The sequence below is a fragment of the Aricia agestis genome, chromosome 10 (genome assembly GCF_905147365.1).
Source record: "Aricia agestis chromosome 10, ilAriAges1.1, whole genome shotgun sequence".
NCBI classification, from domain to species: Eukaryota; Metazoa; Arthropoda; class Insecta; order Lepidoptera; family Lycaenidae; genus Aricia; species Aricia agestis.
Genome location: NC_056415.1, coordinates 6,136,763 through 6,162,241, shown reverse-complemented (window position 1 = coordinate 6,162,241; position 25,479 = coordinate 6,136,763). Strand labels below are relative to the sequence as shown.

Genomic DNA, 25,479 nt, shown 5'->3' with positions numbered 1-25,479 from the left:
AGTATTAAAACTAGCTTAACCTCCAAATTACATAACATTTCGATAAATAGTTTAATAGTTACGGATGATCAAAGTTACTACATTTTGTCATTCACTGACTGACAGATCATCAAAATTCTAAGGTACTTCTAGCAGACTTAGAACCTTGAAATTTGGCAACAAGGTAGGTCGTTATCAAAAATGAAAGGAAAAATTATGAAACTGGCCAAGTGCGAGTCGGGCTGGCGTACATAGGGTTCCGTACCGTAAATTTGTATGTACTTAACTCAAAAGATTATGTACTTTTTATTACTTATTATTAAAGTTGAAATACAATTAAGTATTTTCTGAAATTTTCCACCCACATAAATCCCACCAAAACATTAAATGTAAAAAGGAGCCAAGCAAAATATTGCATGGCCATGCAATATATCTATCGTAAAAAGTTTTCAGATCACATTCAAGCCAAGCCTTCAACTTATTTTGTAATTTAAATCAACATTCAGTGAATTTATCAATAGTTTTCTTTATTTTATAATTATTATAGTGGTTTGGCAAAACGATAGATATATTGCATGGCCATGCAATATTTTGCTTGGCTCCTTTTTACATTTAATGTTTTGGTGGGATATCTTTCTCCTGCCACCACTTCTGACTTCTGATCCTACCTCCGCCTCCGGTTCTGAATCCGTTATTTATATTAAATATTTAGAAACTCCGACTCCGCCTTCGATTGCGACATAGTTACCTCCGTTAAATATTATCCCAAGTCTGCGGCACTGCGCGAAACTTACAAACAAGTTAATATGTACTTAATGATTTTTTTGCTTGCTTGAGATTGTTAATACTTATTACGGTACCTGACAATTTTGGGGTATTTTTGTTTATGATATTAGTATTCGCTGTAGACAAAATGTTATTTTTCAGTTGATTAAAACCTTTTCAGTAAACGCTTGCAAATACGGTAGCTATTCAAATATTTTTGTTTATCATAATTCAATTTGTTTTAATTCTAAATAAATAATATGATTGTGTTTAATTTCTCGCTTCACTGCCTACTTATTCATACATCGTAAATTGCAATTCGATTCGACAATTGTATAATATGGGGTGTATCAAATCTGTACAAAACGGACGTGTGTAGGTACTGTGCACAGCGCTTTCACGTTTATTTTCCCTCTTTTTTTTTAGAGTGATCCTTATATCTTGGACATAGCGGTCCTATTAGAGGTAATATAACTGTGAACACTCATAGGTTCACAGTGTCGTACAATTAGCTCGTATGAATGGCGGGGATGAGCCTTGAATCGAATTCACAACACCGATGCCGCAACCGCCCTCATCTGAGCATAATTATGTATTAACAAGACATGGACATGGGATACGAATTTTCCGATAATGATTTAATGATAGAAAATTTCAAAATGCCCGCAAATTGTTAGCAATTGCCAGTTTTGAGTATTACCTCATCCAAAGTCAGGTCGCAGACAACTGACAAGAGGGAAATTGGATGTTTCCTAATACTTCCTTGCATGGGCGTACCGAGGGGGGGGCAACGCTCCGATCATGTTGACGTCCCTACTAAGTATATTATGTAGTACTTATGACTTATCTATTAAGAAATTAAAAATTAAGAAAACGAATTTTTGCCATTTGTTTGCCCCCACCTGTCCCAGAACCTGGGTAATTTGCCCCCCCCCCCCCCTGGCCCATCTAATCTATTGTACGTACCGTAATTCTTAGTAACATTATGTGGGACCAACTTCTGAAAATAAGTAATTGTATAATGTGCGTTAATGACTTGATCTAATCTTAAGTTATTTTAAGTTAATAATTGTATTGTTCTAAAATTTGCCATCTCATCTTGCAATTGTAATTAACGAAAGTAAAACACTAGCCCAGTTATATGATAGTTAGCACATAGTATAAGAATTATTCTATGTCATAAATGTTTTACATTATACATTTTACTAGACGTTCCGCGCGGCTTTGCCCGCGTAAATTAGATATTTCACAGACAAATTACTCCACAAAAAATAGCCTATGATCATTCACGTGGTCTACTTCTTATCTGTGCCAAATAACAGAAAAAATGCTCCAGTAGTTCGTGAGATAAGCCCTTTCAAATAATTTACCCCGTTTTTTTCCACATTTTCCTCTATTTCTTCACTAAAATAAAATAAAATAAAAAATGTTTTATTTCTGAGTAGATTTTAAGAAAATACTTTCAGAATGTTAATATTAGCTACGGTGCCTACCACCGGTTCGGGAACTATCCCGGCGAGAAGAACCGGCGTAAGAAACTCGCACGGGGCCCACTTTTCTTACCAAAAAAAAGTGAGGTAAAAAAAATTAATCTTTTAAAATAAAATTTACAATGCTGTAACTTAAAATTATACAATGTCAAAATACATATTACATACATAGTAAGTCATGTACAATAATGTAGAAGTAGCCTTGTAAGCAGCCATCCTACTCCCAAGATGTGCCATCGTTTATGAAATCATTGACCTTATAATAGGCTTTGGCACACAAACGCTCTTTGACTACTTTCTTAAATTTATTAATGGAAAGATTTTGAACGTTTTCTGGGATTTTATTGAAAAGGCGTATACATTGACCTTTAAAAGATTTACTGACTTTACTAAGTCTGATCACTGGCAAATCTAGCTTGTACTTATTTCTGGTGTTTCTACAATGAATGTCACCTTTAGCTTTAAATTTATATATATTTTTTCTAACATGTATTACATTATCCAATATGTATTGAGAAGCTACTGTCAGAATACCAATTTCTTTAAACTTTTCTCTCAAAGATTCATATGTAGACATTTTGTAAATCGAACGTATAGCTCGCTTCTGCAGCACAAAGATAGTATTAATATCGGCAGCGTTTCCCCATAAAAGGATACCATATGACATTCTACTGTGAAAATAGCTAAAGTATACTAATCGTGCTGTGTCTTCGTCAGAAATTTCCCTAATCTTTCTGACTGCATATGCTGCAGAACTGAGTCTATCTGCGAGTTTAGCAATATGAGGACCCCACTGTAATTTACTATCTAGTGTGATACCTAAAAAGACAGTAGTGTCCACCAAATTCATTTTCTCGTCATTCAATAGTACATTGGTTTGAACTTGCCGTACATTGGGCAAAGTAAACTTTAAACATTTAGTTTTCGTAGAATTCAAAAGTAAATTATTAACATTAAACCAATGTACTATTTTTGAAAGAGTACTGTTTACCTCGTCGTAATTAGACTGTTGTCTCTTCACTTTAAAAATAAGTGAAGTGTCATCAGCAAAAAGTACTATTTCATTATCATTATCCTTAACTAGATAAGGTAGGTCATTTATGTAGACGAGAAAAAGAAATGGGCCTAAAATAGATCCCTGTGGGACACCTAATTCTATTTTGGTTCCATTGGATCTCTTATTATTGATTTCAACCCTTTGAGTCCTATTTTTGAGGTAAGATGTCAAAAGATTGAGTGCTGAGTCCCTTATGCCATAGTGGTGTAATTTCCTAATCAATGTAGCATGCTCGACACAGTCGAAGGCCTTAGAGAGGTCACAGAAGACACCTAAGGCATCCTGCGAACCCTCCCAAGCTTCAAATATACTACATAGAAGACCTATACCAGCATCCGTTGTGGAACGACCCTTAGTAAAACCGTATTGATTTTCGTGTAATAAATTATTTGAATTAAAGTGTACCAATAGCTGTTTTAAAATTATTTTTTCAAATATTTTGCTAAGAGTCGGTAAAATCGATATAGGTCTATAATTTGTCGGATCAGACTTAATTCCCGCTTTAAATAAAGGTATAACCTTGCTGTGCTTCATTAAGTCAGGAAAAACACCATTCTCTATACAGTTATTAAAAATCATTGCTAGATGAGGAGCTATGATGTCAATTATTGATTTAATAATTTTTGTAGACAAGCCCCAAAGATCGGTGGTATTCTTAATGTTTAATAATTTAAAAGTATCAATGATGTCTTTGGGGTCAATCTCTCTAAACTTAAAATTGACATTACATTCCTTTACATTATCTTTGAGTAGTTTTTCGGCAGCTGCAGGTGAGGAGGACTCCTATTAGTCTTAGCGTGATAAAATATAGCCAATAGCCTGCCTCGATAAATGGGCTACCTATCTAACACTGAAATTTTTATCGAAATTAAAATCAAAAATTATTTTAAGCAACAATTTTTATGGTAAATGTTATAATACTTTAGTCAAAATTTTAATCTTCTTTAGGAGTAAACTGTGATGCCTTTATTCAATTTTTTTATTTAGTCAGGTTAGGTTAGTTATATTTTAGGTACAACTCCTTCAGTTTGAAAATCCATACTAACATAAAAAATGCGAAAGTGTGTCTGTCTGTCTGTTGACTAATTTAGCTGGGTATGAAGATACTTTGAGTCCCAGCCCCCGTAGACAAGTGGCAAAACACTAACGCTAACGCTAGCGCTACAAAATGTATGGATTTGACATTAGTATTCGCTAGCGAAGCGATGACTTATGTCAAATCGCATACATTTTGTAGCGTTAGCGCTTTGCTACTTGTCTACAGGCCCAGGACATTATATGATACTTTTTATCGTGCAAGAATGTACGGTTCCCGAATCCCGCGCGATAAACGAATTTTGGGGCAACGGAATTGCGGGGGTTATCTAGTTGGAAATAAAGGTGTCTTTATTTTTTACCAAATTTTTTACCAATACATCCTATGGGCTATGACATAAATGCCTTGTACATTTAGGGCTCTCACACACAACTGCGAATAGTATCGCAAAAATCTCAACTCATACTATAATGACATTTCGATACGATGCGATGCGAATTCGATGTTTTGTCACAGAATATATATTAGTAGGTTTTGTGTACAAATGCCCTGTGCCCCTTGTACAATAATTGATATTATCTTAGATCTCTATACTATAATATTATAAATGCGAAAGTATTTCTGTCTGTCTGTCTCGCTTTCACGCCAAAACTACTGAACCGATTGTAATGAAATTTTGTACACAGATAGTCTAAAGCCTGAGAAAGGACATAGGCTTCTTTTTAACCGGAAAAAGGGGTTGTAGGGGGTGAAAAGCTTTTAAATTTGACACCAATTTTGTTGACACCGCGCGCTATAAACTGAAGTCCACGCGGATGAAGTCGCGGGCAACAGCTAGTCCTGAATAAAGTCAGTGACAGTCCCTATCCTGATGGAACACTGGTAAAGTGCGAAAGCTACTCAATATAAAGGTAGCGGAGGCCTCGATCGGTTTAGTCGGTCTGCGCGGCCCCGCCTGACACGACCTGTCACTTCCAACCCCACCACACGTGAGTACAAGTGTAGAGAAAAACGGAAAGTCGGTATTGTGTATTAAATATTGTGGATGTCAATACATTAAAAATCGTTTTATCAGTGACATAATATCAATAAATTTAAAAGTGAATAAAATTATAACGTACAATTGAAAAATTGACATGTGTTATTAGCACAATTTTCTTTGTCAACGTTTGCATAGTTATGGTTTGCAAGTTTTTCTACTGTATACCTTATTTTATTGAAAATGGGTGTCAATATCCTATTGTGGAAGATTTTTTGGAACCACGTTACAAATAATTGCAAAAATAAAACGTGCGAAATGTCTTACATTCATATTTTTATATTTAATGTGTATTGCCGTTAAACGACTTAAGTAATGTTTTCTGTTATGTTCAGTAATTTAAATTACTTATATTAAGTAACTTACGTTAACTTGAGTAATCAGCATTCGAGCGTTATTTCATAAAGTTTCTATAACATATCATACCGAACTTCGAATTGATTAAAATTTTATTGCTTTACTAGCGACCCGCCCCGGCTTCGCACGGGTATAAAATAAATTGTGGCCTAAGTCACTGAAAAAATGATTAAAATCGATTCAGTAGTTTGATTTTAAATAAGTAATTTATATTTATTACTACCCGTGGCCCGCATTCGTCGAAAATATTCATTTAAAATTAAAATCGTAATAATTATGCTGTAAAAGGCCATAATCTATAATGTATTTAAAGTATTTAATTGAATAAGAATTATTGCCGTATTGGTTAAAATCTTCGAAGATTAGCCATTATTTGAAGTTAAAAGTAAATGTCAAAAAATATGTTATTGTGGGATATATCTATAAGAGATATACGTAGGAGAGCCATGCTTCGGCACGAATGGGCCGGCTCGACCGGAGAAATACCACGCTCTCACAGAAAACCGGCGTGAAACAGCGCATAGGGCGTTTGTGCACTACACGGAATTTTACCGTCCGGCGTTCATAACTTTCACGTTTGCCATATAATTAAGGTAGGAAATCGAGATGCCGCACCGCGCCGGATGGTAAAATTCCGTGTAGTGCACAAACGCCCTTACGTTATGTTTCACCGAGTGAGTGAGTTTACCGGAGGCCCAATCCCCTACCCTATTCCCTTCCCTACCCTCCCCTATTCCCTTCCCTTCCCATCCCTATTACCCTATTCCCCCTTAAAAGGCCGGCAACGCACCTGCAGCTCTTCTGATGCTGCGAGTGTCCATGGGCGACGGAAGTTGCTTTCCATCAGGTGACCCGTTTGCTCGTTTGCCCCCTTATTTCATAAAAAAAATATACCATCGCGGAGTTTTCTGTAGACCTTTTCAATGTATACAATGCGCACCCCTGCATTGGTACTTGTACTATTATCTATTCCGTGGCATTGGTAGCGCCCACTTCGAAACGGGCGTAAATCGCAATATTCTAATTTCGCCATAACTTCTAAATCAAACGTCAAATTTTAATAATTCAAAGAGCAAATATAATCTACATAAACTGTACTTAGTGATGAAATTATTTATTTTGATAAGGATTATTAGCATGAGTAAAATAAATGCGTTTAAATGTAGTCCAAAAAAAAAATTAAGATTTTGAAATAAAAAAATGGTTGTTGTGCCTCACTTGACATAGATAGCTATAGTGTGTCGCGGACATTTTTGTAGATATTTATAAGATCTACATTTACTTAGAACATTGTATGGTTCTATCTTTTTTTTATAGTTTAGGCAGCGTACGCAAAATAAGTAAATTTTCTGGTTGTTTCCGAAAAACTGAAATATCTTACGGAACCCTATATAACCCTATCCAAAATAAAAAGTAGCCTATGTTACTCGTAAATAATGTAGCTTTCGAATGGTGAAAGAATTTTTAAAATCGGTCCAGTAGTTTTTGAGCCTATTCATTACAATTAAACAAACAAACAAACAAAGTTTACCTCTTTATAATATTAGTATAGATTAATGTGAGTTTAAAAACCACGAGCCATATTTGTCTTATCTATATAATAGCTGTGTAGTTAAATTCCATTCAAAACACTTTTACTTTTTTCTGCAAAACATGAATCAATCGACGAAAAATATACCTCAAAAGTTCGCATACCCCACGCTGCACGCATATCTTTCCTCATAATATTATGAGGAAAGGTATTTTGCAAATCTATTTTTTATCTTATTGTGAATGCGATAGTGATGACTGATGACCTATCTGTTGTCTCTTAAGGCACTGAACCGAAAGGTAAAATTTTTGAAATTTACAATGAAGAATAAAAATACTTTGAGTTTTGGGAAAAATATAATGGTTTCATTGCGACAGAATACATAAGTATAAGGTTATCGTGGAATAAATAAAGTGCCAAACATTTACTGATTATTATTATTAAAGAAAATAATATTATACTAGCTGACCCAGCAAATTGTTCAAAATCAATATAAAAAGTAGATAAAAACCTATTCTCAGGCCTAACGAATGTACATAATATATAAAATTACACTAAAATCGGTTGAGCAGTTTTGGAGGAGTTCGCGCACAAACACTGTAAACACGAGAATTTTATATAATACTAGATGTCCCGCGCGGCTTCGCCCGCGTAAATTAGAAATTTTACAGAATCCGTAGGTACATTTTCCCATAAAAAATATTTCCCCCGTTTTTCCCACATTTTCCTGAGTTTCTTCTGTCGTATTAGTCTTAGAGTAATAATATAATATAACCTTCTCGATAAATGATGAGTCTTACTCGATAAATGATCTATCTAACACTGAGATAAGTTTTTAAATCGGACCTGTAGTTTCTGAGATTGACGCGTTCAAGCAAACATACTCTTCAGGTTTATAATATTAGGTAGATATAGATTTTTTTTAATTATCGCTTGACAAACTCGAGTCTCGATCTAAAAGACTATGATATGGTAGTGATGATGATGATGATGATGATGAAGAATGTAATTTGCATAGTAGCATATGCTTTCTGTTCTTAAAACAACGCCGAAACTCCCAAACTTGTATCTATAAAGAATCAGGAATTCTCTCAGCACCTTCCGAACCACAGTATACCAGGTATATCTCGGTGCAAAATCTTACTTGTTGGTAGCATATGCTTAGAATACTTCTCACGAAACCGAAGTCACCATATGTTTCCCTATAAGTTTTGAGGAGTTCCCTCGATTACTTATGGATCCTTCATCAGATCATCACTTTTCTGAATATAATACCAAATTGGGATGATACCCTATATACCAAAAGAAAAATTTTGAAAATCGGTTAACCAACGGCGGAGTAATCGTTGAATATAAGAAAACGAACATAACACCTCCCCCATTTTGAAAGTCGGTTAAAATTGTAGCCTATGTGTTATTTATTTAATATTTTAATCAGCACATGAATTGAATAACAAAATTTTTTTCAAATTAATCGTAGCACCATCTGTCAGGACAAACTAAAATTGAAATAGAATAATATTGAATGCGATGATAGCGCCGTCCGCCGGATCTAATGTAAAACATTCCAAAATCAGCAACTCCTTATAAATAAGAAATTAATTGAAAAAACATTTTCCAGTAGACCAAACTGTAAATCTAAACCATTCTCGAATCTCCACGAACACACACAAAAAATTTCATCAAAATTGGCCAAGATAAGATAAATCCGTTCAGCCGTTCTCGAGTTTTAGCGAGACTAACGAACAGCAATTGATTTTTATATATATATATATAGATTTATCTTTCGATTTCTATATAGTCTTATTAAAAAAATAATCGGACAGAGTAACAACTTAAGTTAGCTAAAATAAAAAAATAATCGGACAGAGTAACAACTGAAGTTAGCTAAAATTGTGTTTATTTATGTACTATGTATTTTGAGACTATGCAATTTTGTCGCGTTCGCGATTCACTTTCACTTTTGTTGAGTTTCAGAACGCGATATTAGGTCCTCCAACGCGCACGCGAATTTGAACTTTATGCAGCGGTAATAAATTACAAATTGACTCTCCATTTTATTTAGAAAACGTTTGTATGGGAAATAGAAAAATGCTGTTTTGAGGATTTTCCCGGCAATTATTCGAATTTTTCTCACCTTTTAAACCTTCCCTAGACCTCCACGAATAATTCAAGACCAAGATAAGATAAATCCGTTCAGCCGTTCTCGAGTTTTAGCGAGACTAACGAACAGCAATTGATTTTTATATATATAGATGAGATAATATGATATTAAGTAGTATTGTTATGATGACATTTCTTTTTATGGTCTCTTAACTATTTCTAGTAAATGGTGGCATACGAAAGGACCTACGTCATGGGCCAATACCGGATAGTGGATAACAAACAAATGTTTGGGGTTTTCCATTAATGACTTTGTTCAAACATTCTAAATGTTTAAGATAAATTATTCCGATAGTAGGTCATAAATCATAATCGTCATAATAGTCATACCTGTTTCGAGATGATGGTGGGTCTGGTATATTGAAAAAAAAATCTCAACACTTCATTTTGTGCAAAGTAGGTAACACGTGTTCAATTCCCACTTGCCACGAAAATTAAAATAATTGAATATCATCAATAATTGAATATACAACATATAATTAATTATTGTGTTTTATTTGTACAGAAAACCTTTATGAATTTATAATTTGATTGAAAAATATGAAGTTTAACGAAATCTTATTGAATATCAAAAAGTCCTTGCAATAAATAAACACAGAAAGGAAAGGCGGCAAAATACTCGCTATCTATAACTTGTGAACGGTAAATTGAAAACAAAATCAAGCTTCACTAACACTCCGGTAAACGGTTATTGTTTTGTGGAGATATAATATATTTAATTTATTTTTTAAATCAGGCTACGTAGGCCCATACAATATATACCTGAATGTCTAACATACATATATTAATCTTAATAACTACACTTTATCACGAATTAACGGCGACGTGACGTTCGCTTCATTCCGGAGTCTCCCCCGGAACCTTCGGTAAACTACATCAGTCAGCCAGAATTCCTCCGCTTCAAAAGTCGGGAGAAGATGCGTGGTGAGAGTACCACAAAGGAACTGAAGTTGACCTTGTGGCGAGACTGCAGACTGCAGACGTTCGACCCTCAGGCGGAGGGATGTCTCTTTACTGATGTAGTCCACGACGTCCTATATAATATATAATATACTCTATATTACATTATAATTAACTAGATGACGCCCGAAACTCCGTTGCGCCTAAATGTACGGTTCCCGCGCGATAAATGTATTGCACGGGAACCATACATTTTTCCGGGATAAAAAATGTTGTATATACAGGTGTAACAAAAATAAGTGATAATACTTTAGGGTGTGTACGTGTTCCTTGCAGAGAGTTCACTGTGAAAGTAGCAGCGCTGAAAGACCAATTTTATTTTTCACTTTTGTATGGAAAAACTCGTGATGCTCGGGCCCTTGCCCATACAAAAGTGAAAAAGTAATTGGAATCTCGGAATCGGCTCGAACGATTTTCATGAAATTTAGTATATAGGGGGTTTTGGGGGCGATAAATCGATCTAGCTAGGAATCATTTTTAGAAAATGTCATTTTATTCATGTTTTATCGAATACCGAGTGAAGCTCGGTCAAATAGCTAGTTACTATTATATATTAGCGTGATGTACGCTAACTAGCTTTTATACTATTGTAAGTATAATATTAGTGTATGCTTAATAAAGAATTTGAATTTGTAATATTACTAGACGACGCCCGCAACTCTTTTGCGGCAAAATTATTTTATTGCACGGGAACCCTACATACTCAAAGTATCTTAGTACCAAATTTCATAAAAACAGTTCAGTGGTTTGAGCGTGAAGAGATAACAGATAGACAGACACACTTACCTAATACTAAGTATGGATTCGTCCGCTGTAGTATAGCTAGTAACATTATGCTAGTTAAAGTCTAAGTAGTTAGTAATATTTACAAAATATTAAACCAGTTTTTCCGGGAAATATCAGTACGGGGTTTCTGTGTTTCCGTTACTAGTGAAAGTATTATATGCAGAGTACTATTTATCTTATTAATTAGAAGTAAGATGAGGTAACTAGGCTACTGTCATTAGCTAAACTGAAAGTTTAGTATTTTTAGAATTCTTACTTCATAAAATAGTCCGAATGTTTTCTCTAAGGACATCCAATAAAACTTAACTATATATATATATATATATATATATATATATATATATATATATATATATATATATATATATATATATATATATATATATATATATATATATATATATATATATTATATATATATATATATATATATATATATATATATATATATATATATATATATATATATATATATATATATATATATATATATATATATATATATATATATATATATATATATATATATATATATATATATATATAGCGCTATTAAAATAAACAATAACATTTGATTACTATGTAGAGTTTTATATGAATTTTAAATTGAAATCATTTGAAACGGAGTATAATAAATTGTGTTACCTTCTTTTAAAAGATGACCACGTCCTCTGGTATCGGCAGTCGTTTCTCTGCGAACAAAATAAGAAAAAATAAAACGCGAGATTTCTTATATCAATATTAATTAAGTAATGATTCATTAATTATAATTATTGTGCGCAACTCTTCTCTGACAGCCGGGATTAATTTTAACGCAAATTTAACCGTCTGTTATTTGGCCTCGTAAATTCGGTAGTCTAGTGTCGAAATTGCGCCTTGTAATGGATGCATACATTGAAGATGGTACATAGAAGCTGGTAAATACATGTCTAACTACCTAATTTCTGCCCGAGGCTTTATTTGCGTGGAGTATCTGGCTATTTCAAATTTAAAATAAACAGGATCACTGTTTCTTAGTAAATATAATGATTTAAACTATACGTAACCCACTAAAAGTTTATCACCCATAACTTTTTATATTTTTATGTCTTTTGTTTGTTTTATGAATGAAAGTGATCGTTACGTGCGATATGACCTTCTTTATTTACTTAATTGGTCATCGGTTGTGAATTCTGATCAAACACGTCTTGATATAGGTAGATACTATACATCTTTATATACAATCGTACCGCGAATATATCTTCTTCTTCTTCTTCTATATATATAAAACTCAAAGGTGACTGACTGATTGACATAGTGATCTATCAACGCACAGCCCAAACCACTGGTCGGATCGGGCTGAAATTTTGCATGCAGGTAGATGTTATGACGTAGGCATTCGCTAAGAAAGGATTTTGATAAATTCCAACCCCAAGGAGTTCAAATAGGGGATGAAAGTTTGTATATAATAATACTTCTTAACGCGAGCGAAGCCGCGGGCAAAAGCTCGTCAGATATATAATCTGGGTACCGATTGCATTCAATTTGAAACGTAAGAAATGACGCTAAGTCCTTGGTGTGCCAAAAAAGGCCGAAGTCAATAAACAATTTGTATTTGAGATTAACCACTCAAATTAACTCTTTACAGCCGAGGAGCCGGACGCAGTGACAGGCAACATTTTTTCGTCCTCCATGCATGATTAAACTCCAAATCCGTTGGTAAACATTATTTGGATACTAGTGGTTTTAAACACAAATGAAACACAATATTACGTGCACTTTTTCCACTAAGTATATTCATTAATTACTACAAATTTAACTTAAACACGACCGGTTTCGATATAAATCATCATGGTGTCAGTTGATTTAAGTATACGAAACCGGTCGTGTTTAAGTTAAATTTGTAATAATTAATGAATATAGTGACAAAAGGGCACGTAGTATTGTGTTTTATTTGTGCTTAAAATCAATTTCCACCAAGAACCGACAGTACAATCAATTATATATAGTGGTTTTAATGTTTTGTACTTAGGAGTAATCCAAAGATTGAATAATTTTCGCCTGTCATAATGCAGAGACTAGAGTTCTTTGAAAATGAAAAGTAAACTAGATTTATAAAATAAAGTCTAGATTAAATAACTAGAGGTCTAATCGTTAATACTTATTAGATTTAAAGAACGTTTGATTTTTTTTCGATTACTATGAAAAAGGTAACCGTAACAACTAGGTATCTAACGTTTTATAACATAACTAGCTTTTGCCCGCGGCTTCGCTCGCGTTCATCATCATAATATCATCATCATATTAGCCTATAGTCGTCCACTGCTGGACATAGGCCTCTCTCAATGAACGCCAAGATGACCGATCTCCTTGCTCGCGTTAGGAAGTATTATTATGTATACAATGTTTCATCTCTTATTTTATTCCCTTAGGGGTGAAATTTATCAAAATCCTTTCTTAGGGGATGCTTACCTTATAGTAGCAGTCAATGCATGCAAAGTCTCAGCCCGATCGGTTTAAAATTGACAAAATTTCATACAAAGTTTCATCCCCTATTTTATCCCTTTAGAGGTAGAGCCTTTTTTTTTTTAGCATGGGAAAATGCTTTACGCATCCCCGGCAAATTGGGGATATCGGCTGGGGTATGTGGGACTCCTGCTACCCACTAAAACCCCATGGTGTTCCACTCATCGCTTAAGGCAGAGTTGCGGGTACGATAGAACCTACCGCAACTCTATCAGCGATCATCTACAGACCCGACACCACCCCGCTACTCGGGGGGCCGCGATGCGCAGGAACACCTTGCGCATCACAGCTCTCTCTCTAGGACTCGGTGCAATGGGCGGCGGTGTCCCCACACCACCGCCCCGAGTACCCGGCTAATGTAAGTCGCCGCGGCCACTCCGTCGCATGCGTCTTCTCCTCGGCCGTCTCAAAGGGTCGAGCGCCTCCTGTTCTCTCCTGCGCTCGGCCTCCTCTTTTGCGGTGATGACTTCCTGGGCAAAGTCATTTACTGCCTGCCATGCGATCTCACTGCTCAGCATTGCCCGGATTATCGCTGGCAGCGAGAGGTCCATTCCAATGACGGCCGTAAGGGCCGTACGTTGCTCCATCCAGGAAGGGCACGTCGTCATTGTGTGCTCGGCCGTGTCCCTTTCGTCAAGGCAATGGTGACACCTTGTGTCACTTTCTCTCCTAGCCGTCTGACACAGATACTGACCGAAGCAGCCGTGCCCGGTGAGCATCTGCGTCAGATGGAAGGAGAGTGCCCCGTGTTTCCGGTTCACCCACTCTTTAAATAGTGGCCGGATTGCCTCTATCAGGGCGACGCTTACCAGCGGTTCTTCCAACCGCTCCGCCCAGAGGTCTAACGACCTCTCACTAGACTCAGCCCTCCACCGACGCACGGCGTCCGGTAGGGGGTTGCTGCCCCCCTCGTGGACTGCTGCGCAACGCCAATAAACGTCGGCAAGGGCCCTTGCGTCAATGTCCTATGGGACGCTACCAGCAAGTAGGCAAGCCGCATCTCGGGAGATGGTGCGATACCCGCGCACCGCCCGCGTCGCCATCACTCGCTGAAGGCGTCCCAGAACGAGCCTGTTGCTGGTTGACAGTCTCCCAGCCCAAATCGGCGCGCCATACATGGACATGGAACGAATAACACCTATGTACAGACGCCGACATGCCAAGTTTGGGCCCCCAAGATTCGGGAGCAGCGAGGCTAAGGCCCCCACGGCCTTGGTGGTTCTTTCAAAGAGCCGACGAAAATGCTCCTTGAAGGACCATCGACCGTCGAGGACAAGTCCCAAATAGGTAAGTGTGGGCGTGACTTTTATTGAAGTCCCACTCACAACCACAGCCAAATCCGGTGGTTTAGAGGTAGAGCCTACGTCATAACATCTACCTGCATGCCAAATTTCAGCCCGATCCGTTCAGTGGTTGGGGCTGTGCGTTGATAGATCACTATGTCAGTCAGTCACACAGTCACCTTTGAGTTATTAGTAATAACTAATTTTAGTAATAGAGTTTTGACTATAACAATAGTTATAGTCAAAACTCTATACATATATTAAGATGTTGTACCGTACCGTACAGCTGTAAGGTTGTGCATAACCAAGTTCTAGATTAGAGTGTGGCTAACCTTGAATGACCGTATGTAATATTATGTAGAGTCCAGCCGTTACTTGTTAAGCACACTTGCACAAATCCGGGCTAACCGTTTGTCAAAATATCATTTCTTCTCTTTCTTTTATGCGATGAACGAAAGACATTATGTTTATCCACGATTAACTTTAACTCATAAGTTTACTTTAACTAAGCGACACCCTGAAACCTGACAAAACGACTTGGCAATGGCTTTAAGCAGGGGTCACCAAATGGCGGTCCGCGGTCCGCATCCGGACCGCCGACCCATTGTGTGCGGACCAAGCATGTTCGAAGATGATCTTTGTTCATCTTAGGACTTCCACATCTCCAGGATTTAATGTCAAAATCTATAGCTTGCACCAATATATTTTCACTCCAAACTTCAGAGAGATAATAACCTAAAAAACAATGGTTACTTTTCTCATTAATAACTAAAAAATACCTTTGAAATTTCCGTAATTACCTATGTTTCATAATTTTTTTATATAAAATGTGTGGACCGCGAAGGTAATTTCATATCTTAAAACGGACCCCGAGCGAAACTAATTGGTGACCCCTGCGGCTTCAAGTGATACAAAATGAACATGCCGAAATACGGGACTCTTCTTGACATTTAAATTTTGCATCGTTTAGTATCGTTGCAACCATAACGTTAATATGCCAAGCGGAATAGAGGAACAATCCCGAGCTGTAAAACGAAACCAGAATTGATTTACATCTGTGTGTACAAATAATTATGTTTACGTGTGCGTGTAAATGATGTTTCTACATTCATTTTTCTGAGAGCTTAAATTGCCAACGTGCCAATATGTGCAGACTGACTGTCAAACAGGTGAAAAGAAGAGGTCTGCATCTCTTTCTACCACGCATGACGCAGTGTTACTGATAGTAATCCGCATCTCATTTCAGTGTGGACTGGCCCTAACACATATACACTGTACACATCAATAAACAATAAGGCTTACGTGGTAGATAATCAGCTATCAATCTACCACCATTATACTGTTTTACCCCAGTTGTGTAACACCATAGTTCTCATGGAACCTTCATACATAACAAGCGAGATAAAAAGATATTGCTCCTAATCATTAGGTGACCTAGCTATGGCCTTTATTCGAATGTTTTGTTTCTATTTCTATATGAAGTAATTGATTGATTGAGAATAATTGAATGACTGAAGTCATAAGAATTATAGTATACAGATCAGAAAAGTTTATTCCAGTTTATTCATTCATCTTTTAAATTTTAAACTTGGCATATATAGCGTATAATTCTGTCTACTCTGTAGCGATCAACAAGAAAAATACTTAAATAAATATCCCTCTAAGCAATATACCAAAATGACATTAAGTCATATTTTACGCAAAAAATTAGAAACTTTAGAATTTTTGAAACCCAATAAAGATGATGTATTGCCTAAACTAAATGATAGTTTTATTAACACTGACAGTAATTAATTTATATCGAAAGTAAATCAGTAAGTACAGTTATTACTTATTATGATTTTTCTGGCACCTTCGTGTAAGTTTCATCCACATGTTTTGCAACACTAACAATGTATCGTTATATAATCGTGCGGTACAATGTCAGTTTTTATTCAACAATTTGTGTCGAGATCGCTCGCTTTTGAAAAAAGCGTGAGAGCGAAATTACAAGTGCCACTTCTAATATATCTAGGCATTGATACGATTTTACCTTTTGTTTCAGGTAAAAAATGAGGGCAATTAGTGTTATTGTGGTGCTAGCGGGCGTGTTGAGCTGCAGGGCTGCTACTCCGGACCTCAGGTTCGGTTGGAACGAGGTGGACTACGTTTGGGACAGCCCTACGCAGAGAGAGAGCGCTATCAAGAGCCGCCATTTTCTACCCGAGCACAATCTTCCTTTGGGTCTCGCTAGGTGGAAGAATAAACTCTTCGTTACGGTTCCCAGATGGAAGAGTGGAGTGGTATCTTCTCTGAACTACGTAGATATAGATGGGGCTAAAGACCAGCCACTGAAGCCTTATCCCAGCTTGAAGGACAACTATGTGGAGGATACAGCAAAGGAGATCCCCTCGAACAGTTCCATCGTATCCGTGTTCAGAGTTTTCGTGGACGCGTGCGACAGACTGTGGGTGATGGACTCGGGCCTGGCTGATATATTAGGTAAGATATACCTATCTCGCTTTAGCACGTACATCTCTCCGCTTATCTCATTTGGATAATGAGATAGCAAGTTATGGATATAGGATTTTCCCAGTCTTTACGACGAGAACGAATGTCGTGTTTCTAAATCCTTAAAATAAGATTATAGAAATTTCGCAAAAGTTCACCTAGTTACCCTACTGTAGGAAAAGGGTATTTTATATCACCTAAAGGGTTTGATCAGATAAACTTGAGTGGTGTCATAAGATTCTTCTTGCAAGTTTTAAGATCGCGACTGGGTATAGCCGTTAGCCGACATCTTCTTCTTCTTCTTCTTCAATTCAAGCTTAAAATGTGTTTCCTAATGTTTCCAGGATCTCCAAACCAGATAACCGGTCCGTCCATTGTTATTTTCGACTTGAACACCGACAAGCTGCTGCACCGATACTACTTGAAAGTCACTGATATGAAAGAAGATTCATTCTTCGCCAACATCGTGAGTAAATAATATAAAATTACTAGCTGTCCCGGCAAACGTTGTTTTGCCATATAAATAATTTTAGGTATGAAAAATAGATGTTGGCCGATTCTCAGACCTACTCAATATGCTCACAAAATTTCATGAGAATCGGTCAAGCCGTTTCGGAGGAGTACGGGAACGAACATTGTGACACGAGAATTTTATATATAAGATTATACTTAATACAAAGTTTTAATATCCACATAATAAACTAAACATTATAATACTCATATATTTTAATCAGGTTACCTAAAATTCAATGTCACCATAACACAGAACAAATATTTTGATACAACATATAAAATTATTAAGTAATAGATGATACCGCAAATACGTGTACGTTGTGCCAAAATACGTTTATGGCCCGGAAACCGTACATTTTTCCGGGATGAAAAGTGGGTATGTTATGTTATGTAAGACAGACAGACAGACAGATATACTTTCACATTTATAATATTAGTACGGATATGGATTATATGGACATAACATAGGAAGCAAACAAGAGTATGTACCATCGAGGAAGTTGATTCCTATGCAATTGACAGACCGACGTTATTTGGTCGAATATGTCAATTCAATGTTAATTGTGATCTGTCAGCTGGGTTTGACGTAACGCGACCAAACTACTTAGGTCCCCGATTTGCATAGGAATCAACTTCTCTGATAGTACAATAATTATTTTTAAATTACAAAAATGCGAGGCTCCACTTGCGTTGAAGTCTTTTTCTCTATGCAGTTTTTGAAATTATCAAATGGGTAATTTTTGAGGATTTTAAGATGCCAATCAATTGAGTAAAGTAAATATAATATTAAATTTTATTGTGACGTTTAATCTAAGATCTTCGAAGAGAAGATCAGAAGAATATGAAATAATGAAATTTTCTTTATACCTTGCGCATCCATAGGTCAGGCAGGGCTGACCCCCCCAGGGTATATTTTTTTCATAACTTTTTCAACCTTACATAACCTCTTTTTTCAGATAGTAGACGTAGATAATGCTACGTGCGACAACGCGTTCGCTTACATCCCAGATCTGGGAGGCTACGGCGTAGTCGTATACAGCCTCAAGCAGGACGACTCTTGGCGGGTCTCCCACCACTACTTCCACTTCGAGCCCCTAGCTGGCTCCTTCAATGTCTCCGGTATCGAGTTCCACTGGACAGACGGCGTGTTCGGGCTAGCGCTGTCCGAGCCTCGCGAAAACGGGTAAGTGAAGCCGGACGAATCCTTTTTTTTTGCTGCGAATTCCGTTTCGTATTCCACGAGGGATTGGAGGCTCCCACCACGGATATGAAGGACTCGCTGCGCGTGAAAAGATGGTATTGGAACCCAACCTACCCACTACAACTCGGTGGTACTCCAACTAACAGTGCCACGGGGACATCAATACTCCAGAGAGCAAGACCGCTCCTAGCACGTGTCCCACCATTACTTCACCATTCCTTCAATGTCACCGATATATCGGTCGTCTGTCTTGTGGAATTCTATATAATTCCACAAGACAGACGACGTGTTTGGGCTAGCGCTGTCCGAGCCTCGCGAGAACGGGAAAGTGGAGCAAGAAGAATCTTGTTTTTGCCGCGAAATGCCGTTTTGTATTCCGCGGGGGATTGGGGGCGGATACGAACCATACCACGGATACGAAGGACCCACTACAACTCGGTGGTACTCCAACAGTGCCTATATGGCACGGGAACATCAAGATCACTCCTAGCGCCTGTCCCAACATTCCTCCAATGTCATCGGTATATAATTCCATTGGACAGATGGCGTGTTCGGGCTAGCGCTGTCCGAACCTCGCGAGAACGGGTGAGTGGAGACCTTGGCTGTGCGGCGAATATAAATACGCACTTTCATTGATACGATGTAAAGTAAATAAGTGTTGCGAAATTTTTGTTATTGTAGATATATATGATAGAATCTGTAGGTTTTTTGCCACCTTTCATACTAGAAATATGAGATCATAAATTACTTGTAGAAGATAATATTATTATAATATGTTTTGTAAAAAGTAATTCTAATTAATTACATTAAAAAAGTAACAAAGTGACATTAACGAGACACTTAAAAGTAGGAATGTAACTTATTTATAAGTTCTTAATTTAACATCAGCCAAACAAGATTTAATACTATAAGATCTAGAACAGGGGTCACCAAATGGCGGACCGCGGTCCGCATCCGGACCGCCGACCTATTGTGTGCGGACCAAGCATATTCGAAGATGAACTTCGTTAAAAATTAATTTCGGTCTCGACATACTGATGAACATCATGTAGCAACAAAAATTGACACTTTTCTCATTGATACAAATATCTTTGTAATTTCCATAATTACATTTGTTTACTTAATTTTTTTAATGTGCGGACCGCGAAGGTCATTTTATTTCATTTAAAACGGACCCCGAGCGAAACTAATTGGTGACCCTTGAATTCTAGAATCTAGATTATATCCTATTCTAGTGACGTTAATTGCGTATTTCTACTTTATTGTTCCTTTATCTCTAAGTGTCTCGTTTCGCAATACAATAATTAATTATTCATTAAGGTTCTAAGTAAACACTAGTTATTTATGTATGATTTTATAAAATCATTTTGTTTTTTATGCCATCAATATTATAAATACTTCTGTCTGCCTTTAGCTCTTTACGCTTTGGCTACTCAAACTAATATGGAGGTCGGTTAAAAATAATAACTAATAGTTAATAAAATAGCTTTATTAATTCCAGAATGTAAGTTACTACGAAACAGTTTTGTAATTAATATTTAGCTAGATGTGGATCCCCTCAGGGTAAAAACTCAATCTACTATATATTTTTTTATGAAATAAGGTGGCAAACGAGCAAACGGGTCACCTGACGGAAAGCAAAGCACTCGCAGCATCAGAAGAGCTGCAGGTGCGTTGCCGGCCTTTTTAGAGGGTATAGGGGAATAGGCGAGGGTAGGGATGGGAAGAGAAGGGAATAGGGTAGGGGATTGGGCCTCCGGTAAACTCACTCACTAGGCGAAACACAGCACAAGCGCTGTTTCACACCGGTTTTCTGTGAGAACGTGGTGTTTCTCCGGTCGAGCTGGCCCATTCGTGCCAAAGCATGGCTCTCCCACGTCTAAATATCATAGTCAGTCATAGGTTCTTTGAGTCATGAGAACGAACATTGAATAGTTTTAGCCTGCTTGAAGTTGCGGGAAACAACAGTAAAACCATTTTAACCGACATGTATAAAAGGGGAATAATCTATATTGGGATGTTTCTTTTCTCAGATACCGCACGATGTTTTTCCACGCGTTCGCCAGTACAAAGGAGTTCTGCGTATCGACAGAGCTGCTCCGCAATTACACACACATCGACAAGAACGAGGCCTTCCATGACTTCAAGGTTTGATATTGAGCAATACGAGCAAAGGCTAAAGCACTAACTTCATTTTTGTACACAGCACAATGAAATTTATTATCCGACCGAAAAGTACCGCGTTGCAATTCGCAAAAAGTTGGAATTCGTACGAAAATATTTAAAAAAAATTCTAGATATTACATACTCCAAGTTTTTAAAAGGACAAAAAATGTGCGTTGCTCTCCCCATCAAAAATACTTTTATTCAACTGAAATTCCCTAATATGTCGGGGTGGTTAATACCTAATTATTTTTTAAGTTAACACATATAAACAGAGCTGAGGTTAATTTTATATCTTGGGTACTCTTGGGTATTAATTTTCAAGATCATCGACTAGTATAGTTGTAAAAAGTTGTTTGCGGTCAGGAACATGTCTGGGTTTTTCCATAGAGATAACAATGTAGGTACGCAATCAATCATTTAAGTGATGGTCATAATCATCTAGGTATAATTTAACCCGCATCAGCACAGTAAAAACATTCAAAATTTGCATATTACCTAAAAGTGATTTCCATAAAAAGTACCATCAATAGGTACGTGTAGAATTTAGACTCCAGACACTTGGAAAACTGCAAATTGAACAATACATTCTGGAGATAATATTGATGGAGTTTAGTTTTATTTAACAACGCTTTATAAATTATTTCATGCGCAAATCAATTATTATGTGAAGCCCAGACGAAAGGATATTACGGTGACATTAACTGGAGTCCGGATATAACCCGACCTTTCATATTATGTCCACCATCTGCCGATAGCACCATCTCACTAGTTATACTGCCAGCGCCTTTTATTTTATAATAGCAATGCTCGTGTTTTACAGCTGTTGGGCGACCGTGGAGAGGGCACACAGGCTTCAGCCAGCTTCTATGATATCAGCACAAATGTACTTTTCTACACACAGGTAAGTTACATTATTTAATTTAAATTTTAAATCATACTATGTAACAATGATGAGGTCTTATTTTTACACGGAGTGATAACACAAATTCAACATAAGACACTGATGACTTTATTTTTTATATCAATTTGCTCAAGTATTTGGTCCGTACCTACCTTTTTTCCTACATTAAAAAGAACGCCCAGTAAAAATGATAGAGTCCCGTATTTTGATTCGGCCATTTTCAATCCAAAGAAGTTACATTATATAGCTTAGATTCTTCGTATCTAAAAATAAAAAAGTATTTGAGCGCTAATTTGATAGCTAATAAAGAAAGTACTTGTGAATTTGCAGGTGAACCGCGACGGCATCGGGTGCTGGAACTCCAACAAGCCGTACACGCCGGAGAACAACCCCCTGCTTTTCAGCGACGCCGAGCTCTACGAGTTCCCTAACGACTTGAAAGTGAGGACCATCGAAGAAATTGATTCATAGGACGGACCTACATCATTTGGTCGGCTTATGTCAATTCATGTGTTAGCTGTAATCGGTCGGATGCGTTTGACGTAACGCGACCAAATTACTTAGGTCCGCCATCTGCCTAGTATCAACTTCACAATAGATCCTCAAGAGGCGCAGTGACATCAGGGCTACTTGACCTGCCTTCAGCAAAAAAAAAACTGCCTAGGAATCAACTTCTCTGATAGTACCTACATTTGAGTACAATATAGCCCCGAGATGAGACAAAATACTGCATTTGGAATATGGACCTTTCTGTGAAGTTCTGTGCATGGTCTTGTGGCTTATGCAGCACCTTTCAAAATTCACGTAAAATTTTATGGTATTCAATAATTCAAGATAGGTTCCTAGACTTCTGGACAAATTTTGATTTACAATTTGGTCAGATATGAAAGAGTACATACGGAAAATATCAAGAAGAGCACAAGTCGTTTGGCATGGATTTGCTTGCGTTGAAATCTTTTTCTCTAGTCATTAATTGCAGCCCAAAAATTTTTGGTATAATATGGTTAGCCATCTACTGCGTCCTTATTTTAATTATCATAGAAAAAAAAGCTAGACATGCATGAGGCATGAGGATCATCCTCCTGCTATGTCCCACCCGTTAAACCCAACCCATCACCGATCCTCAGAGGGCGTGATGGGTTGTTTCGATGACAATAAACACCAATTATTGTAAAGCGTACATTTCACCCACAGGTGGACGATGAAGGCACGCTGTGGTTGCTGACGGACAAGCTGCCTCGCTTCGTGTACCGTTCCCTGGACTCCAATGAGCTAAACTACATGATCTACAGCATCAAAACCAAGGATCTCATAAAGGGAACACCCTGCGAAAACTAATAATGTATACTGACTAGGTACTTAAACTATATTTAGAGCTGGAGATTATGTTTGAGAGATTCATGTAAGCACGGTAGTTTTAGAAGCTACCATTTTGGATTGAAAATAACTACGGCCAAAATAAAAACTTTGAATTAAATAAGTTTTGGTTAATGATTAGTCCATTCTTAGAAGAATGGCGAGGGCCTTACTGTCGTTAGAAGGAAATCTAAAATTATGTTTAAATTATGTGGCCTACTAATTTTTCTCTTTGTTTGATCAAGCGACATATTGATATTTTTTTCATTAAGGAGCCACTTATTTTAACAAGTGTCGAATGAGCGTTCACAGAATGAAATCATTGAGCGTTCACATTTCATTAATAAAATTACCAACAACATTATTTTGATTATTGCTACAAATAATTTTGAACTATCGATGTTATATAAATGTGTATGTATATTTTATCCGCTTCTAATATCTGATAATGAGATGATATTATTTAGTAACTTACCATGTAAATTATAATAAAATATGTACAAATATTAATAGGCTAATTAATAAAATTTACTACTAATTTATAGGAGATACTTACAGAGATATAAACTACGTCTTGTTAAGTATATAAAAGTTAAATAACACAAATGAACTGTATTATTTAATAAGTAATTAAAAAAAATGCTACTTAATTCCTAATAGTAACTTAGGGAAATTATTATGATTACATACCACCTAAAGTGAATAGGTAACTATAAAAATCCTTGATATTTTCACGCGACCAAATTACGTAGGTCCGTCATCTACCTATGAATCAACTTCTCTGATAGTACCTACTTACTGTAATATGCCTATTAAACATATAATAGTGTCGAAACTAATATTTTTAAATCCTGTTTAAAATGTGCTATAAAATTTCCGCTATAATTTATAACTTAGGGTGAAGTCAAACGAGCGTAATTTGTGAGTTGTGAGTCGCAGAATTTCTGCCGCGTAAATATCTTGTCGTACAAATCATGACTCACAAAATTACGCTCGTGTGAATCAAACAGGACTTAGCTTTTAGTATGAAACTGAATGCAGCAGAATTCTGCCGAACCGAAATTCTGCGACTCACAAGTCACAACTCACAAATTACGCTCGTTTGGCTTCGCCCTTAAAACAATCATACATAATATACAGGGTGTAACAAAAATAAGTGATAATACTTTAGGGTGTGTACGTGTTCCTTGTAGAGAGTTCACTGTGAAAGTAGCAGCGCTGAAAGACCAAAAAATTTTTTCACTTTTGTATAGGGAAACTCGTGACGCTCGGACCCTTGCCCATAGTGAAAAAATTTTTTGGTCTTTCAGCGCTGCTACTTTCACAGTGAACTCTCTACAAGGAACACGTACACACCCTAAAGTATTATCACTTATTTTTGTTACACCCTGTATAGTTCTATACAAGGTTGCCTTATTTCTTATATTAAACAAGAATATTTTAGGTATTATCTCGTAATCGCCCTTCAGAAGTCGACGTGAGTACAAAATTAATTTTTATTTTAAAATCTTTATGATGACTATAATACCTAAATCGTTTTCTTAAAACTATATGTATATATAAGGTAGTATTCCTTTAAGACTTTTGATGACTCTGTGAATGTGTGACTTGGAAAATTTAATTAAGTATATAATTCATGAATTGTTACAAGATGACAATTATTTTTACACCTAGGTAGTTCATTAAAATATATTTAAATCCCAGATTTGTTATTTTCATTATTTTATCGGTTACCGTCACGTTACCTTGTCCTCTTTATTTAATTCGCTAATTCTAATAATACCATAGACAAATAAAATACTAGTATTATAGTCTATGCTAATTACTAATTGTTGGATATATATCTTATATATCCACAATATTTCGGGTTCCTCAACCGTTACCGCATCCTCATAAATAAA

The 25,479-nt window shown here is 36.5% G+C and overlaps 2 protein-coding genes across 2 annotated transcripts; one reads left to right on the top strand and one right to left on the bottom strand.

Moving 5' to 3' along the window:
• The first annotated feature begins 5,242 nt into the window (after positions 1 to 5,242).
• On the top strand, positions 5,243 to 23,681 carry LOC121731376 (protein yellow-like). The gene is made up of 8 exons (XM_042120781.1): positions 5,243 to 5,316; positions 16,996 to 17,432; positions 17,786 to 17,907; positions 18,911 to 19,137; positions 21,189 to 21,303; positions 22,142 to 22,222; positions 22,553 to 22,663; positions 23,417 to 23,681. The coding sequence occupies exons 2-8, from the start codon at positions 17,003 to 17,005 to the stop codon at positions 23,558 to 23,560; spliced, it is 1,230 nt and encodes a 409-aa protein (XP_041976715.1). The 5' UTR covers positions 5,243 to 5,316; positions 16,996 to 17,002; the 3' UTR covers positions 23,561 to 23,681.
• Positions 14,022 to 14,711, bottom strand: LOC121731176. Its single transcript, XM_042120531.1, has 2 exons — positions 14,648 to 14,711; positions 14,022 to 14,587 (listed from the first exon to the last, which is right to left on the bottom strand). Exons 1-2 carry the CDS (start codon positions 14,709 to 14,711, stop codon positions 14,022 to 14,024), a joined length of 630 nt encoding a protein of 209 aa, XP_041976465.1.
• Positions 23,682 to 25,479: the final 1,798 nt, after the last annotated feature.